Genomic DNA, 17,803 nt, shown 5'->3' on the forward strand with positions numbered 1-17,803 from the left:
TTTGTCGGCAGGAGAGCCAACAAACAGCGGCTACACTGAGCGGCTTTTAGCAGCACGGCTGTGGAGACACACCCGTCACTAAAAGCTGTGTACTGTAGACATGGCCTAAAAGACTGTTTGAATGCAGTGCTATCTCCGTGACAGCCTTCTTCACACTCGAAATACTACCATCACAGAAGCTAGAAATGTAATTGTTCAAAACAAAATCTTAAATTCTGTACAAATTGAGATGGACACATGAAAAATGCGGTGATGGTTATAACCAGGTCAGTCCGACCGCTGCTTCTGATGGTAGATCGCACAGTGATAAACAACATCTGAGCCGTGTTGACTCTACAGCATCCACTACAAGGCTACAAAATCTGTTAGTGATGTAAATGCAGCATTGAGATGGCCCTATGAGGTTGAGATATTAAGAGAAATGATGTGGGAAGACTTAAGTCTGCCAAATGTTTTGACTCATTCTGTAGAGGGAAGATTTCAAGCTGAAGGGCAGGCAATCCATTACCTTTCTCCAGTACTGTACTGAAAAATAAAGACAACTCAGGGACATGACAGAAGTCATGTAACAGAACTAAGTATTTAATGAAGAGTAACACCATTCTTTTTTGTCCTACAAGATTTTTTTTTCATTCATTGCTCCTTGACTCATTTAAGGGAGGGAAAAGAAGGAAGGTTTTCAATTAAACATTATTATTCAATCACAGCTGAATAATAAATGTATTTTTTAAGTCATCACCTTTTCCCCTATAGTATGGGCTTGGTATTTTTAAAGTTTGCAATTCAAACAATATGAGTAAATGTTTTGACATGAATGCAGTTGTTTGATATCTTCGAAAATAGCTTCCTATTTATAGGTTCAGAACTACCCAAGTCTAGTTAGAAATGTAGATTTAGTGTCAAGTTCTGGGAGGCGACAGTCAAGTGTCATCTCAGATGAGTGTTTCTTGAAGGGTGGGAGAAATATCTGAACAATTTAAGGATGCCAGCTGTTCAAAGGAAAATGCAAGATATGTAGAGAATATTCCTCATCAAGGAGAAGTTTTGGTTTCACATTGTTTTCATTATTCAATCAGTTACTCAGTTCAGTATTTCAAACGGTGTGGGGGGAATTTTAATAAAGTGATGTCACTTCTATGGACAGTATGTAGTAAGTATATCCATCAACCAAGCTTTTTATTTAGATCTGTCTTCAAAACTGATGGAAGTACAGTGACTGTGTAAGCAATTACCAGATATACATGATGGCTGTTCAGTGACCCATGTATAAGCAATTTTGCAGTCCCAGGGGACATATGTCCTCATTACTAACACCACTACAGTTACAACTAATGTCCGCTCCTTTTTGGCAACTTCAGAGGTGCTCAGAATAGAATGAGTGTGGAGTATTACTCACTCACCCTTGGAAATGATGCCTTCCCTCCAGCTCACAGCTGAGGTCCATGGATTGGGCAGCCTGGGGAAGCTTGTATTACCACTGCCCCTGCAGTAGAAATAAACCAAAGACTTCATTCCCTAGGGCTGTCAGTTCAGCACCTTTCAGCAGCACTAACTTTACTTACAAAGCCAAGCATGTTCCTATTTTAATTAAACAGAACATTGCCGCAATGAACCAGTGGAGCCTGAAATGGCAGCTCCTCACTAACTTCTGATCACGTTGCTATGAGAGCGAAGTTATCACTGTTTTAAAGGGAAATTATATTAAAGGTTAAATCACAAAAAAGGGCAAGGGCTGCACCTTTGTGATGCATTAAACACATCCTTACAACTTTTCTTTTTCTTTGACTATATTAGAAGTAGCAGATTTGGATTTCTTCCTCCTGAAGGATCGGAGAGCTAATGAAATGACGACATCGTAAAAGACTGAACACCCTAGAGAGACAGGGATGTGTACTCAAGTGAGAAATGTGACAGGAATACAATATTCCAGCATAAGAGCATTTACCGATCAGTACTTGTACCTCAAAGTGTTTCCTTGCCTCTATATAGTCAAACTACTGGGTTGAAGCCCCCTGGCACCACCTGCTTCTGGAAAGCTGGACCTATGGGTAATGTGCTCCAGCTGCCTCAGCTAAAAGCGCTAGATGCCCTGCTTGAAGTACAAGCAAGTTTTGTAGGTGAGCTGTACTCCACAGAATCGTAGAAAGGCAGGGCTGGAAGAGACCTTAAGAAGTCAACTAGTCCATCCCCCCAGGCTTAGGCAGGACCAAGTAACCCTAGAGCATCCCAGGTGTTTAACCTGTTCTTAAACTTTCAATGACAACTCCACAACATTCCTTGGAAGACTTTCCAGAGCTTAACCACCCTTAGAGTTAGATTGGTTTTCCTAATATTTAACCTAAATCTCCTTTTCCACAAACTAAGTCACTTCCTTAGTTACCACCTTTAAAAATGGTTCTTTACCACTGGACATACATTTGGAATGTGGCTTGTTACAAAACTTCGTTTCGTAGCGATCAAGCAGAAATTCCTTACTCAAATTGTATTATAACTGCAACTTACCATCAAGTGGCACTGTCAAAGCTGGAAGTTATACAACTCTGTTGTCCATGGAGATCCTTAGCAAGGACGTTTGGTAATAATTAGTTCAATAATAATCATTGAAGACTATTATAATACATATGCACAGTGGGTCTGAATTTAAGTTGCACAGGCAACCTTTTGCGGGCTTGACTTTTCAACCTTAGTGTTCTTAAAAATGTAAGTTTTTAAAAAACTGAAACAAAAATGTCATGTTGACCCCAATTGTGTACTGCCCCTCCATGAGTCATGAGCAGGTTTACACAAGAACGGCCATACTGGGTCATACGAGTGGTCCATCTAGCCCAGAATCCTGTCTTTTGACAGTGGCCAATGCCAGGTGCTTCAGAGGGAATGAACAGAACAGGTAATCATCAACTGATCCATCCCCTGGCAAACAGAGGGTAAGGACACCATCCCTGTGCATCCTGGCTAATAGCCATTGATGGACCTATCCTCCATGAACTTATCTAGTTCTTTTTTGAACCCTGTTATAACCTTGGCCTTCACAACATCCTTTGTGCATTGTGTGAAAACACTTCGTTTTAAACCTGCTGCCTATTAATTTCATTTCATGACTCCTAGTTCTTGTTTTATGAGTAAATAACAGTTCCTTATTTACTTTCACCACACCAATCATGATTTTATAGACCTCTGTCATATCCCTCCCTTAGTCGTCTCTTTTTCAATCTGAAGTCCCAATCTTATTAATCTCTCCTCATATGGAAGCTGTTCTATAACCATTAACATTTTTGTTGCTCTTTTCTGTATCTTTTCCAATTCCAATACATTTTTTTTGAGATGAGGCAACCATATCTGCACACAATATTCAAGATGTGAGTGTACCATGGATTTATATAAAAGCAATATGACATTTTCTGTCTTATCTATCCCTTTCCTAATGATTTCCAACATTGTTAGCTTTTCTGACTGCCTCTGCACATTGAGTGGATGCTTTCAGAGAACTATCCGTGACTCCAAGATCTCTTTCTTGAGTGGTAACCGCTAATTGAGACCCCATCATTTTATATGTATAGTTGGGATTGTTCTCCCATGTACATTACTTTGCATATATCAACACTGAATTTCATCTGCCATTTTGTTGTCCAGTCACGCTGTTTTGCGATATCCCTTCGTAACTCTTCGCAGTTTGCCTTAGACTTAACTATCCTGAGTAGTTTTGTATTATCTGCCAATTTTGCCACCTTACTGTTCACACCTTTTTCTAGATCATTTGTGAATAGGGCCCTAGCAAATTTATGGCCATGAAAAAAACAGCGTGGACTGTGAAATCTGGCCTTTATCCTATACTATACGGATTTCACGAAGGAGACCAGCATTTCTCAAACTGGGCATCCTGACCCAAAAGGGGGTCCAGGGGTTGGTGGTGGGAAAAAATCACAGTATTGCCATCCTTATTTCTGTGCTGCCTTCAGAACTGGGTGACTGGAGAAAGTGGCTGCTGGCCAGGCACCCAGCTCTGAAGGCAGCACCCCACCAGCACAAAAGTAAGGGTGGCAATACCACAACCCCCTTATAACCTTGCGATCCCCACAACTCCTTTTTGGGTCAGGACCCCTATAGTTACACCATCTTGAAATTTCAGATTTAAATATCTGAAATAACATTTATGATTTTACAAATCCTATGACTGTGAAATTGACCAAAATCGCCCGTGAATTTGGCAGGGTCCTATTTATGAACAGGTTGAACAATACTGGTCCCAGTATAGACCCCTGGAGAACACCAATATTTACTTCTCTCCATTTACCTCTCTCCATTTTGAAAACTGACCATTTACTCCTATCCTTTGTTTCCTATCTTTTAGCAGTTACCAACCCATAAGAGGACCTTCCCTCTTATCCCATGACAGTTTACCCAGAGCAGAGCATCTGTGTTGCCAGTCAGTGGGGAGTTTCTCCTGGTAAGACACAGACAGGACTCTCTCTCACTATAAGAAGGAGATAGTAATTTACCCTAGATACCTTGGGCAACCCCGAAAAGTGTCACATTTCTTCACAGAACCTGGGATTACTCTAGTGATTACAGACCCTTCTGCCCATTCACCACAGCCTGTCCCTATCTTCTGCTCTTACCCTCTCTCCCCAGGTCTTACCTATATTCAACCGCCCACCAGGCCCACTAGCCTTCATTTCTGCCCATCCTGTCAGCTTTTACCCATTCTCAGTTCCTGGTTCTGCTTCCATCCCTCCTTTGCCTTTAACACCCCCCCAGCTCCTCCCCACTTAATTCCTCCCCCTCCCCATCCTTGGCTTCTATCCATATTTCCTCCACTCTGCTTCTATCTGTCCCTCCCCACAACACTTCACTTTCTGCCCTTCTTCCCATGTGGTCTTCTGCCCCTGCCCTTACCCTCTCCCTGCTCCTTATCCAAACCCTTTCCCTCAAGTCCTTTCTCTCTCTCCACATACATTGCTGCTCTGCATTTGAATCAGGCTGCCTCATTGTTGCCTGGGCACCAGTATGGGAGCACTGAGAGAAAAGAAGAGACAGTACAGCAGTCCCAGACAGCTGGGTGGAGCAATGGCATAGAAAGTCAGTCAATAGAAGTCAGTCAATAGAAGAATCTGACAAAGACATTGTGAAAAATGTGAAATACATCTACCTCTCTCTAGTACAAATAGATTAGGAGTGAGGAGAGAATCTAGACAGCAGCCAGAGGGAACTCAGGCTCTCTCAAAGGCTGTACAGTACTATCTGTGTCTGATCTAGTCTGTCAGCTTGCTGAGGCAAGGACCATCTCATGTTTGTACAATGCCATATACTCCTTATGACACTCAAATAAGTGAAATAATGGCCAAAAATATCCTCAAGGGCATATAGTACATAATGTATTAATATGATTTCAGATAATCATTTCCTTCAAAATGAACTTGAAGAGAGAGACAGACAGACACTACTTCGAAATTACAACACTTTATTGCAGCATCGGCAAAGGTCAGATTTCTGAAGCTGGTGAAGATCGGGCGGCATTTCTGTATGAAATGTTACAAGTTTACAAGTCTTTTTATTCTACATGCAAAAACCAAACCAGTGGTAGAAAGAATTTTAAAAGAGCTAGAAAAAAAGATTTAATCAAGTAGTAGCATACAGATGTGCTCTTTAACTGAATGTACTACACCTACCTGAAAGCGAACAAAAAACCACAACTATACTAATAAATAACAGATTGTCAGAAACGGACCAAGAAACCTCTTTTCTACCTAGAAAAAAAAATAAAAATTCTATTTCCAGACTTTTTTTTCCTCTCTCTTTTAGACACAAAGGCTTGTCAACCCGTGAAGGTCAACGAAACATTTGGATCCGCTCCTTGATGTCCTTCTGTCATGCTGACTGGCACATTTTGGTTTTCAATGATACTTACAATGGGCTCAACTATATCCCTGTTCTTAGGCTGGTGTCAGGCTGTTCTATGCAATTTGGGTAAACACTGTGTCAATAAACTTCACATTTTGTCTTTAACCTTAACAGACAATTATATCTCCTTGCCTCTGTTTGATTTTCCCCCTCCCGCCTATTCCTTTTAGAAAAAGGTTACTGTTAAAACAAAAGATTGCCCTCTGTGGAGTATCTGATGTTTGGTAATTGATCATAATTTTGTCATCCTACATGTCAGGGTTTGCGATAAGATCTTACTGCTTGCTCCACACTTTTCTACTGTAGACTTGAAGCCCCCAAAAGAATATTCTTTTGCCACAGAATGCTCGATTCAGAGATAATATAACTCCCACTGGGTTTAGAACTTTCTTTGTTTCTCCTCATATCGAGCCATCAAAACCCTTTCCATTCCAGTGTAATCCATCTTATTTTTAATTGCTCTTTGTTGTAACTGAACTGCTCACTGGTCAAGTTAACCATCTCATTTATTTACTTCCATTCTCATGAGAAGATTAACCCTCACACGGTTCCTGTAACAAAATGCTTTTTTTGTAGGCCATGACTTGGAAGCTTCCACTTGTTCTGTTTTCGGTGGAGGCTGGTGTTTCTTCCCCACGGCTCCAGCCTGTCCCAGGTTTCGATTCTGAACTCTCTAGACTGACATGCTGAGATGTGTCCACGGCTCTCATTTAATTGCTGGAGGACTCCACTATCCACAACATCAGAGATACAGGACCTAATGAAATGACACTTGCTGCTGGATCAACGTCTCCTAGAAGGGGGAGAAAGAAAGGAAATACATTAACCTTGAAGGACCAAAACCATGCAGTTGTGCAGGACTTAAAGTTGGCCACTGAGTCCTTCACATCTGGATCTGCCTTATGGCCATTCCTACCCATTGTAGTTTATATACTTTAAATTCCATCTTTTCACTTTATGAATACTTTTACAAAAATTGTGTGTGTCAAAGGAGGGCAAATATACCACCATGCAAACAAACCTCCGGAGACTGATCAGAGAAATTCTCCTTCTTGACCCATCTCCTCCAAAAATGGGGAAGCTAAGCTTCACTTCAAGCACAAAAACTCACTACTGTGAGACAAGGCTACTGAGTAAGCATGCACTATTGTAAAAATGTAAGTAAATTTTTACTTCACTTAAAACAGACTTTGCTTTCATGCATAATTTATTTCTTGCTGTACAAGATGTAACACGTGGGTAAAGTTTAAAGAAAAACTAGAGCTGGGATTTCTAGAGTCAAATACTGAAATGTTCTGAAAAAACTTGTAGTGACACATTAAAATCTTAGGTTATACCTAATATGTGAAGCAATTCCATCAGGGTAAAATAGTTCTATCTGGGTAAAAGAATGTAAACATAAATGAAAGATTATACCAGTATGGTGAGATGTGATATAAAGGGACCAAGGTTACACATAGTATGTTTGCATATTTCTGTTTATGCTGTTAAATGTATACAACAAAATATACAGGATATGCAATGGGGCTAAGTTAACACTACTACTGGAATCTTTACTGTTTTTTTTTTTACTGTTATTTCAACTGTGTGACTTTAGCGTTACATTAATATAGATTTCTGTAGTGCTTTTTGCAAAATAAGTGGCACAGGCTATATCTTTGCAAAGGAAGAAGCTTGAACGTTCTTATCTTTAATTAAATGACACAATTATAGAATGCCACAGAATTTTGCAAAAACAGTTCGATCTGCACTTTTTTTTAAAACACAATTTCTTCCTGTCTACTATTGATGCAATTTTTGGGTTTGGACGCATGTGTTCCGATGCAGTAACAATCTCCCTCATGCAAATTATCCCACTAACTGCTGCCCCTATATTTGTGATAGAAAAAGTAGAGGATACACAGTTCTCCCTATCTTTTGTATATGTCATGTCACAAAACGGAGGGGCAAGAGTAAACTGCTAAAAATCTGAGAAGAAACCCACTGAGCATGTATAAAAATAATATTTCAGTTACTTGTAAAACTTTTCTATTACTAAATGTGTTCCTCCCAAACCTTGTCAAGCTGCTAAACTCCCTTTATTAAGAAATATTTTCATGAAAAGTTACCAGAGTCTTTTGTGTTATAGGCACGACTAAAAAAAATTAGAATTTCTTAAAATGGGGAAAGACTACCCATCTACCTTAGCCCTTGACCAAAACACAAAAATCTGACCAACAATATTACTTTTAGACTAGATCAAATATGGAAATGTTTTTAGACAAATTATGAGCTTCTGAAAGCAGGATACTAAAATTGAATCCTTTCTGCATTTTTTTTTATCTGCAAAATTTACTTTGCATTTCTAAAGCACTTTACAAATATTAATGTTGACTGCATCCCACAAGATAAATAAGGACTATACAGGGCTCACTTCATCCACCACTGTAATGCAGCCATGTCTGAAGTAGAAGATTGCAACTATTTAAAAGTGCAAGTACACTACAGTTTAGGTTAGGAAGTGAAGAACCCCATACATCAGGGGTCCCCAATGTGGTGTCTGTGGGCGCCATGGGGCCTGCTGGGGCGTTTAAGTGTGCCTGCCTACTGGCCGGTGGACGAGCATACACCGAAATGCCACTAACAAGCTCCGTCATCCAGAGGCATTGCCGCCGAAATGCCACCGATTTTCGAAGGTATTTCCGTGGCGACGCCTCTGTACGACGTTGTTGGCAGCATTTCGGTGGCGACGCCTATTGATGTTGCCACTTGTTGGTGGAATTTCGGCAGATGCTTGTCTGCCACCACGGTCCTCTGTGGCTTGTTGTCTGGCGCCCGGCAGACGAAAAAGGTTGGGGACCACTGCCATACACATTTGAAAAAGGGTGATTTAGATAGGTAACAGAATGTAATGATCCAAATTGGAACGTGGCCAGGATTCCCAGGATAATATACCTATTCTCATGAAAAACATAGTCTTGTTGCATAAGTAGTAATCCCTGAGAGTAATTCAACCAAGGGGATCTGCTGACATCAAATCATAAGAGCAAAACTCTTATGGTTGGTTAATGCACCAGATCATCAAGTTATAGATTTCCATTCAATCCCTTTGTCTCCTCCACCAACCCAAAACTCCATGCCCTTTTCAGTCCTGAAGTAACCTCTTTCTTCTTGCGTGCCAAGTGCCCTCTTTCGGCCTCCTCCAAATACCTTCTCTCAAAACTCACTTTTCGGTGTGCTTTCCATGACTAATCTCAGCTTCGGCGCTGTCTGTTCCCTCTCTCGCGCCTGACCATGTTAAACAAAGAAACAGGAACGACACGAAACAGACACACAATGAGCATCTGATTTCTTTTTAAACATTACTGTTTCATTAGCAGTTTTCCTTCTTACATCTTATGTTGCTCATAGTGGTGTTTTCTTGCTTTACCACCACCTCAGTTTGGATTGTATGACCTTCAGGGCAGGTACCTTGTCCTTAAAGAACCATGCACACCAATGACAAGTAATCTGTATATGCATGTGAACACAAACAGAGGTTGGAGTACTAGCTTAGGAATTTCAAGGCCTGGATTCAAGTCCCTGCTTTGCCACAGACTTCCTGTGAGACCTTGGACAAGTCACTTAATGTCTCCATGCCTTAGTTCACCATCTGTAAAATGTAAACAACAGCACTTCCTTACCTCACAGCGGTGCTGAGGATAAATACATTAAAGCTTGTGAGGCCTTTGGATATTACAGTAGCGTGTGGCCATGTAAGTACCTCAGATAGATTTTTATACACAGGAATAATAGCTGATTATACATGGGATGGAGGAAATTTCAATGATTAATGCTTGGAGTCAATCTAAACATGTTAACAGGTACGAAGCTGCTGAAAGGCAATATTTCTCAAACACACCTTTTCTTCAGATTACACACTTTGTTTTAGTCTATCCCTTTGGATGCCAGAAAAGGATAACACTAGACAAGAAACAAGAGCTATCAATCTCCATGTACAGTAAGGCTGTTCCTTCGACATGTCAGTTAAATTTCAGAGTGCACATTATGGGTCTAGTATAGGGTGGGGACTGCTCAGATCAGTTTTTGAAGTCTGAATAGACGTGGATGAATACATCACGCAAGCGTTATTCATTAAAAGTATTGTTTTCACATTCACACAGTCCTAGACCCGCCTGACTTACAGTATCCTAATAGAAATAGCTAAGAGCAAGAGTTGAAATTACTTCAATAAACTATTTTACATGCTCATGCTTGCAAACAATAAGATACCTTGAAGCAAAACCAAACCACAAAGCTGGCTATTAACCACTGTATTTGAACTGGTGATATAAGGAAAGTATCTTAAAGTGTAGTACTTTCCAAACTGCCATGAAACTGCAATGCTCCGAGCAGGTTGTTGCAGATCAAAATTTAACATCCTTTATTTAAAAACATTTCAAAAGACAAACAGGTAAAGCATATCAATACAAATTTGCTTTTCATTCCCCTTAACACTAACTGTAACGCTGCCTACCCATCTGCTTTACATGAGTGAGAACCACACATCTCCCCCACCTCTGGGAACCCAATGAACGCTCACATGCTGGTATGAACAAGTAGGAGACACATAGGAATGGGCCCTAGAGCTCTATACCCACTTCTAACCACCCTGGTCTTGCTCAGTTCCTGTGCAGCCTCCTGAACACAAAGTCCTGCAGTATCCCAGAGACTGGGGTTTCTCATCCCTTGCAGGTGGCACTTACAGTATGTTTACACAGCAAAGAAAAACCCATGGCTGGCCCATGTCAGCCAACTCAGGCTTGCTAGACTTGGGCTGTGGGGCTGTTTCATTACTGTGTAGACTTCTGGGCTCGGGCTGGAGCCCAAGCTCTAGAACACATATGCACCCACCCACTGACCCACATTTCTCTGTGAGGCAATAGAGTCCCAGAATCTGGAAGCCCACCCAGCAATCAAACAGCTGCATACAGCGTGGAGCCCTGCAAGCCTGAGTCGGCTGGAACGTGTCAGCCATGGGTGTCTAGCTGCTTTGTGTACACACTCTTAGGAGGAGGGAAAACAATACCCTGCTCTGCTGGAATTCACCAGTACTACAGAAATTTGAGAGAGGAAGGGAGAAATGTTTGTGGGTATGCATAAAGGCATATGCTTGTGGCACAGCAAGAGAAAAGAATTGAAGAGAGGACTGCAAAGAGGCCAAGACTGGAGGGAGTGGATGAAGATGGCTGAGGATTGTGGTGGAAAACAGGGTTATTTCAGAGTTTTGAAAACCAAGGCAGCAGTGTTCGAATCTGAAGTGGTTAGGATGCCTAGGAAAAAACAGGATGAGAGCAATAGATCATATTCCTTGAGACAAGAATGTAATGTTGCTACAGCCTCTCCACTCCCCTTTTTAAAAGGGTAGGGACTGAGAAAGCCAATAGGAGAAAGCTAATATGGGAGCCAGATAAGGATTTCAGAAGAGGCAGAATCAAAATAAGGATGAAGTCTGGCAAAGATCTGGGAATTGTGACATAACATATAGAGCTTGTCTAGTCTTGGAAAATTACTAGTCCTAGCACCTAGTGTAGACAAAGACAGACATGTTAAGTCAAATGTAGTCAACTTTAAAGTGGAGTTGTGAGAAGAGAAGAGAAGTTGGGATCCAAGATAACCAAGATTTCTGGCCTTTAAAGTTGAAAGAAGAGAGAAATGTAAGAAGATGGGTCAAAAGGACAGCTGTATGGAGAGTTATATGTGCAGTACCCTTGCTCAATAGCAGAAACAGGAAACTATCATGTTAGCAGATCTAAATTTTCCTTTGTTAAGCTTGCCTTTATTTCTCAGCATTAATAAAACAGGCTTTATTATGAGATTTTAATGAATATTTGGGTAATAAAATCCCAACATCCTGTTATTGTCTTTATGCTTCATTTCTCATTTAAATTGGTTATAGAAAAAAAAATCAGACAGATGTAAAATAAGTGATCCCAAAACTGTCATGACAAATTGTTTCATTGAAATCCAATCTGATTAGGTTTGTCAACCAGCAGACAATCATAAGAAGTGTCTTCTTACAGAGCATTAGGTATGCAACCGCATAAGTGAAGGAGTTTACACTACTGAGACTAATTGGTGAGGTTTACTCTTCTCGTAAACAAACCACCCCTTAGAAGCATGCTCTTTGATGTAAATCAGATAATTATTTCCTCTTTCCATGATAAACTTCTGAAAAAGCAATTAGTCTTTAAGCTATCGCTATTAAAAGGAGAGATCTTTTAAAGCAAACTAGAGGTTAAAGATAGCATGAAAATCACTATTTCTGTGCTTAAATTTCTTCTTTGCATTCTCTGTTGCATTTATTAATAGATGATTTATATTTTTAAAACACAGGCCCAAATTTCATGTTGCTTATGTATATTTCTCAGACCTGAAGAAGCGCTCTCTGTAAGTTCAAAAGCTTGTCTCTCTCTCACCAACAGAAGACAGTCCAACAAAAGATATTACCTCACCCACTGTGCTTCTAATATTCTGGGACCAAATCGGCTACAACAATGTTGAATAATATAGAATCAAATCAGTTCAGCAATCTGAATATAGTTTAAACCATTCTGGCTTTCTGGCATTCTTAGATATATTTCCCAAAAGTATTAAATATATTTTTTAAAGGTATTTACTTTATTTGAAACAAGAATCTACACCAGAGATTTATGCTAGAATAGCTTAGTAGTGGGGCTATCCTTCCTGAACAAAGACTAAAAAAAATTACGAGGACTCCTGTGAAAGCATCAGGGTATGGCTACACTTGAAATTTCAGAGCGCTGCCACGGCAGTGCTTTGAAGTGTGAGTGCGGTCAGAGCACCAGCGCTGGGAGAGAGCTCTCCCAGTGCTGCACGTAAGCCACATCCTCTACGGGTGTAGCTTGCAGTGCTGGGAGCCACGCTCCTAGCGCTGCAGCACTGATTACACTGAGGCTTTACAGCGCTGTATCTTGCAGCGCTCAGGGGGTGTTTTTTCACACCCCTGAGCGCGAAAGTTGCAGCGCTGTAAAGTGCCAGTGTAGCCAAGGCCTCAGATTGACAGTTTTAAGGACTGAAGTCCTAGCATTATGCACAGAACCAGTGCAGAACAGGAAGTGGTAGTGCAAACTTTCCCCACTCTAGTCCACCAGTGTATCTCAACCTTGATCTGGAAGGACAATGTCGTTAGGGAGCTGATGGTAGATTGTCTTTATGCCCAGTAAGTCTGGGGTTTCTACTGAGACCCAACAAGAATTCCAAGGTTGAGTAAGACCAGCAGGTCCTTAGACCTGACACTAAGCAAGCAGAAAATCTAAAAACAACAATAATAAAATTCCTTTGGTTTATGGTCCAAGATCTTGCAAGAATCTAATGACTAGAACTGGGGGTCGGGACCCCTCAGGGGGTCATGAGGTTATTACATGGGGGGTCGTGTGCTGTCAGCCTCCCCCCCAAACCCTGCTTTGCCTCCAGCATTTATAATGGTGTTAAATATATATAAACTGTTTTTAATTTTTAAGGTGGGGTCGCACTCAGAGGCTTGCTGTGTGAAAGGGGTCACCAGTGCAAAAGTTTGAGTCACTGGACTAGAAGTATGAGGTCAGGCAATCAGCAAACTTATTTGTACTCGTAGTTCACCACACAAATGGGAGACTCAGGGGAGTGGCAAGGAACAGAGATCTTTTATAATATTTAATTCTACAGATTACAGTGCCCAGACATCACAGCAATAAGTATAGCATATGTATCTAGACAAAAATACAGCATGCACATTAACTAGACACAAGGTAACGATTGCTTGAGATCTCAGACATCGTAGTAATATTACTTAAGAATGACTGAACTACTGACATGACTGACTAGATCCATAAAAACTAGATGCTATTGTTAACATTAATTGCAATGGAATTTCTTAAAATATAGTCAATGAGGTGTAGTAGTATGGAAAGTTTGAGAATCTGTTATCACATTACTAAGACTGCTCCGGTAAAAAAATAGAAGACCAAATGCTCAATGTTTTTAAAAATTAAAAAATATATATTATGGAAAGTGAAGTATTTCACCCAGAAATTTCAATTTTCCTCTGAAAAGGAATCATGTCAAATTTAGAAACTAAGATCTTTAAACAAACTGGTTAAACAAAGGGATTAAATCCTGTTTTTAAGGGTAAGTTTCAACACAACCAGGTCTCTAACAGGAACAGTAGGTACCTAAGCACCAGCTTTTCCCACATCTCTCCTGACATGAATGCCACGATCAAACACATCAAGAAGTGCTAAAAATTAAAACTTCAGCTTTTGAGTTAGGGCTGTGTCAGGCAGCTGAAGTGTTTGGCTTGCTAGGGGATTCAGAACTGCGGGAGAATAAAGCCAGCCAGCTGTTGTAGATACTGCTTCTGCCACAAAGATCCTTGCTGCTCCTCTTGGTCAAGGAGGGGTTCCCCATTCTGCCAGCTCCTGCTCCCTTTTGGTCAGTGGAAGTTATGGGGCTTCTTTCTCCTCCTTTTCCACTTTCATCAAGAAATGGTAGAGTGGGCAACAGGATGACGGGATGAATGGCCAGGAAGGAAGACATGCAAATATGACAGGAAGGGGTCACAAGCAGGAGCTGTGGGCAGAGCCTAGGTTAGTACCATGTAGGGTTGGCGTTAGCAGGGGTTCATGGGTTCAACTACACCCACAGAAATCATGAAACCAAGGATGCAAAAACACTGTGCGCGCGCGCTCATTCACTCCTTCGCACAAGAAACTGTGCGCAGCTCCATAGCCTGTGCCTGCGTCATGGTGGCGCTGCCCCTGGGCATGTCACTTTGTGATATTAGAATCTACCAGAGGGAGCCCCACCATGAGCCCAGCAGATCGGGACACGGGATCCTTGTAGAACAACCCCCAGCACACACCCCTCCAAGTTACAGATGCTACAGTTAACATTTTTTCAACGTTTCAGCAGGATGGCTCCATCTGTCAGTAGCTTTCCGGCACATTACAAATGTTGAGGTTTATATCATCACTAATAATACAAAAGTATGGGTGAAACACCATGCCAATTTCTCCACCACTTGCAGATTGCTTTTAAATAAATATTTGTACAAGGATTTTAAACAATCTCAGACTGTGATTCCAATATAACACACCCAGAACTTTTACTGGCATGAATCCAACCAGGAAGTTTTAGAACAACAACAACCGCCACCACCTGCCTTCCATAAAGCAAACATGCTGCTATTTTTAGTAAATATTACCATCACTGAGCCCTGACTCATTACTGTGTGAAACGAACCCCACAGTGTGTCAGTCTGATCAGTAATAGGTACACACGGAAAAAGAAGAAAGGAGAGATCACCCATACCGTAAATGGAAAAACAAATATGCTGCTTTGCTAACTCACTCTCACATTAGAAAAGTAGTGCTTATTGAAACAGGAAATTCCTAACCTAGAGGCCAGATTGCAATACCCTTGCTCACAACCAATAGCACTTCACACTACAAGTCTCTCTGAAGTCAATGGGAGCAAGGTGCGAGTAAAGAGTATCTCAAAACAGCCCTAAGCGTTAAGGCATTCTTCAAGATTGTGTTCACTATTCTGTGACCCCTTATTTGCTGTGGCTTAAGTGTGAGTATGAGACACACAAACAGACACACAAAACCAGGAATTTCTTTTTTAAAGCTTGAGAGGGCAGTTGCATAGGGGTGCAGAACTTCTACCAGACCTGCTGCATCATACAGCACCTGGGAATCCACTCACTCCACTTCCCCCATGGCAAGCACTGCCCACTTGTCAGTCACACACAATGGCCTGTGTCCCTTGGGGAGCACAGTGGAGCCAGAGGCTGGGAGCTGCAGGAGCCTGAAGAAGCAACAGCCCCAAAATAGGTTCCCAGGACTCACTCCTATCCGCAGTGACTATCAGAGCACTTTCACCACTGAGATCCTCCAGCTTCATTGAATGTCACTGCATTCCCAGCCCTGTATCCCCAGAGGCACTCCAACCCAATGAATGTCACTGCACCCTATTAGCAGAGATCCCCCAACCTGAATCTCAGTTAAATCTCCAATCCATCCTGCCAAACTCCAGTATGTACTTGTTCTAATAATTTGTATGAAGCTTGTTGCTTTATTTAAAAAAAAAACAAACAACTAGTAAGTATAAATAGCTTAATAAGTTAAAAATGGCATGCAACTATGGAAATACACACACACAAACACACACCCAATTGTGAACCGTCTGAATCAAGTGCATGAAAATTTACTTTGGCTAGGGTTCTGATAGGCCCCCCCCCCACTTTTTTCAGACTGCTTTAAATATTGCTTATTTATACAGTGTAATCAACATGTAGATAAACATGCAATCAACATGTACAACAGATAAATTTGCCAAACACAGAAGAGATCTCTGGCTCCTGCCCTACAGAGGTTACTGACTAAAAGGCACATTAGATAAATTACAGCATAACACACAATACAGGCAGAGTGCTAAGCACCCATTCTACAGCTTGCAAAAGAGGAACCATTTAAAGCTCTTTACTCCAAAAATCTGTCTCAGCTCACTCTGAAAATATCTACCTCATTGTGAAAGCCCAAAGAGATGTCTTTTTAGATGATTTTAAAATAGAAGTATTTCAGAATGGTATCTAAAAGTAGCTATTAATCTGCAAAAAACCAGACTTTATAAAAAGGCTTACATTGTGTCTCTGCTGCTCTGGCAGCTGCATTTAAAGGAAAACTCTACTGCTTTTCTAACACACATTGTTGAGATAGATACTGTTAAGAGATTAATATATAAATACTTATTAAACAAAGGCCTGCAGAGGTTACAATAATTCAGTGGTTCAGAAGCCTTGTCTACACTCCATAGCCAGTATAACTTTGTCGGAAGAACCCTCTAGTGGGGACTCAATATAAACCAGCAGATGTAGCGTAGCCACACTGCCTCCCCAAATGACATTACCTATGCCAACAGAAACACTATGCGGTTGCATCTACACTAGGTGTTCTGCCAGCATAGCTATGTTGGTTAGGGGATGCGATTTTCTTCTTCACACTCTCAGCCGACACAGCTATGCCAGCAAAAATCTGTAATGTGGTCCAGGCCTGAGCTTGCACACACCACAGGCTCAGCTGTTCCTGTAGGAAGGGTGAACTGAGATGCGAAGTTTTTCCTATTGATCTCAGGCCTAGTCTACAACTTAGGTCGACGGAAGCAGCCTAATGCCGACATAATAACGTATGCAACTACATTACCAAGTCCCTTCTGCCGATCTAACTCGTCTGTTACGTTGACTCAATTACTCCACTTCCGCAAGAGGCGTAGCGCTTAATTTGATGTTGATGGGTTGATAAGAGAGGCAGCGTAGATGCAGCTTTGTGTACGTCAACTGAACTGACCTCCAAGATATGCCCCACAATGCTCCACTGTCAGGGCTGGATATAGGGCCAGGCAACTTAGGTAACCGTCTGGGGTTGGTGTGCTGTTTTTGTTGTTAGCAACAAAAGGGAAAATAGAATAGAAAAACAAATTGATTGACCTTATGGCAAGGAAGGTGCTTGATAACACTGATGCGGTTCAGTAAAGTGAAGTACTACACCTTAACAGTGGACTGCACTGCTGACAATCAGTGAAAAAAATGTCATTTACAGTAAGATTTGTTGATGACGAGGTGTCATAAACAGATAGCTAAGGGTTAATGTTTTTTTACCTGTAAAGGGTTAACACAGGGAACCAAACACCTGACCAGAGGACCAATCAGGAAACAAGACTTTTTCAAATCTGGGTGGAGAGAAGTTTTGAGGGCGAGTCCTTTGTTCTTGGTCTCTCTTTTCTCTCGGCTCTGAGAGTGATTTTTCTATCTCCAGGCTTTCTAATCTTCTGTTTCCAAGTTGTAAGTACAAGGATAGTAAGACAATAGGTTTATATTGTTTTCTTT

The 17,803-nt window shown here is 41.2% G+C and overlaps 1 protein-coding gene across 3 annotated transcripts in view; it reads right to left on the reverse strand.

The window, feature by feature from the left end:
* Positions 1–5,441: 5,441 nt before the first annotated feature.
* Positions 5,442–17,803, reverse strand: part of UPF2 (UPF2 regulator of nonsense mediated mRNA decay) — a 147,213-nt gene continuing 134,851 nt past the window's right edge. For all 3 annotated transcript variants that reach the window (XM_050936786.1, XM_050936788.1, XM_050936787.1), the window contains one exon: positions 5,442–6,691. In XM_050936786.1, coding sequence (XP_050792743.1) covers positions 6,682–6,691 — 10 coding nt within the window. In that variant the 3' untranslated portion in view covers positions 5,442–6,681. The remainder of the gene's footprint in view (positions 6,692–17,803) is intronic.

The sequence above is a fragment of the Gopherus flavomarginatus genome, chromosome 1 (assembly GCF_025201925.1).
Source record: "Gopherus flavomarginatus isolate rGopFla2 chromosome 1, rGopFla2.mat.asm, whole genome shotgun sequence".
Classification (NCBI taxonomy): Eukaryota; Metazoa; Chordata; order Testudines; family Testudinidae; genus Gopherus; species Gopherus flavomarginatus.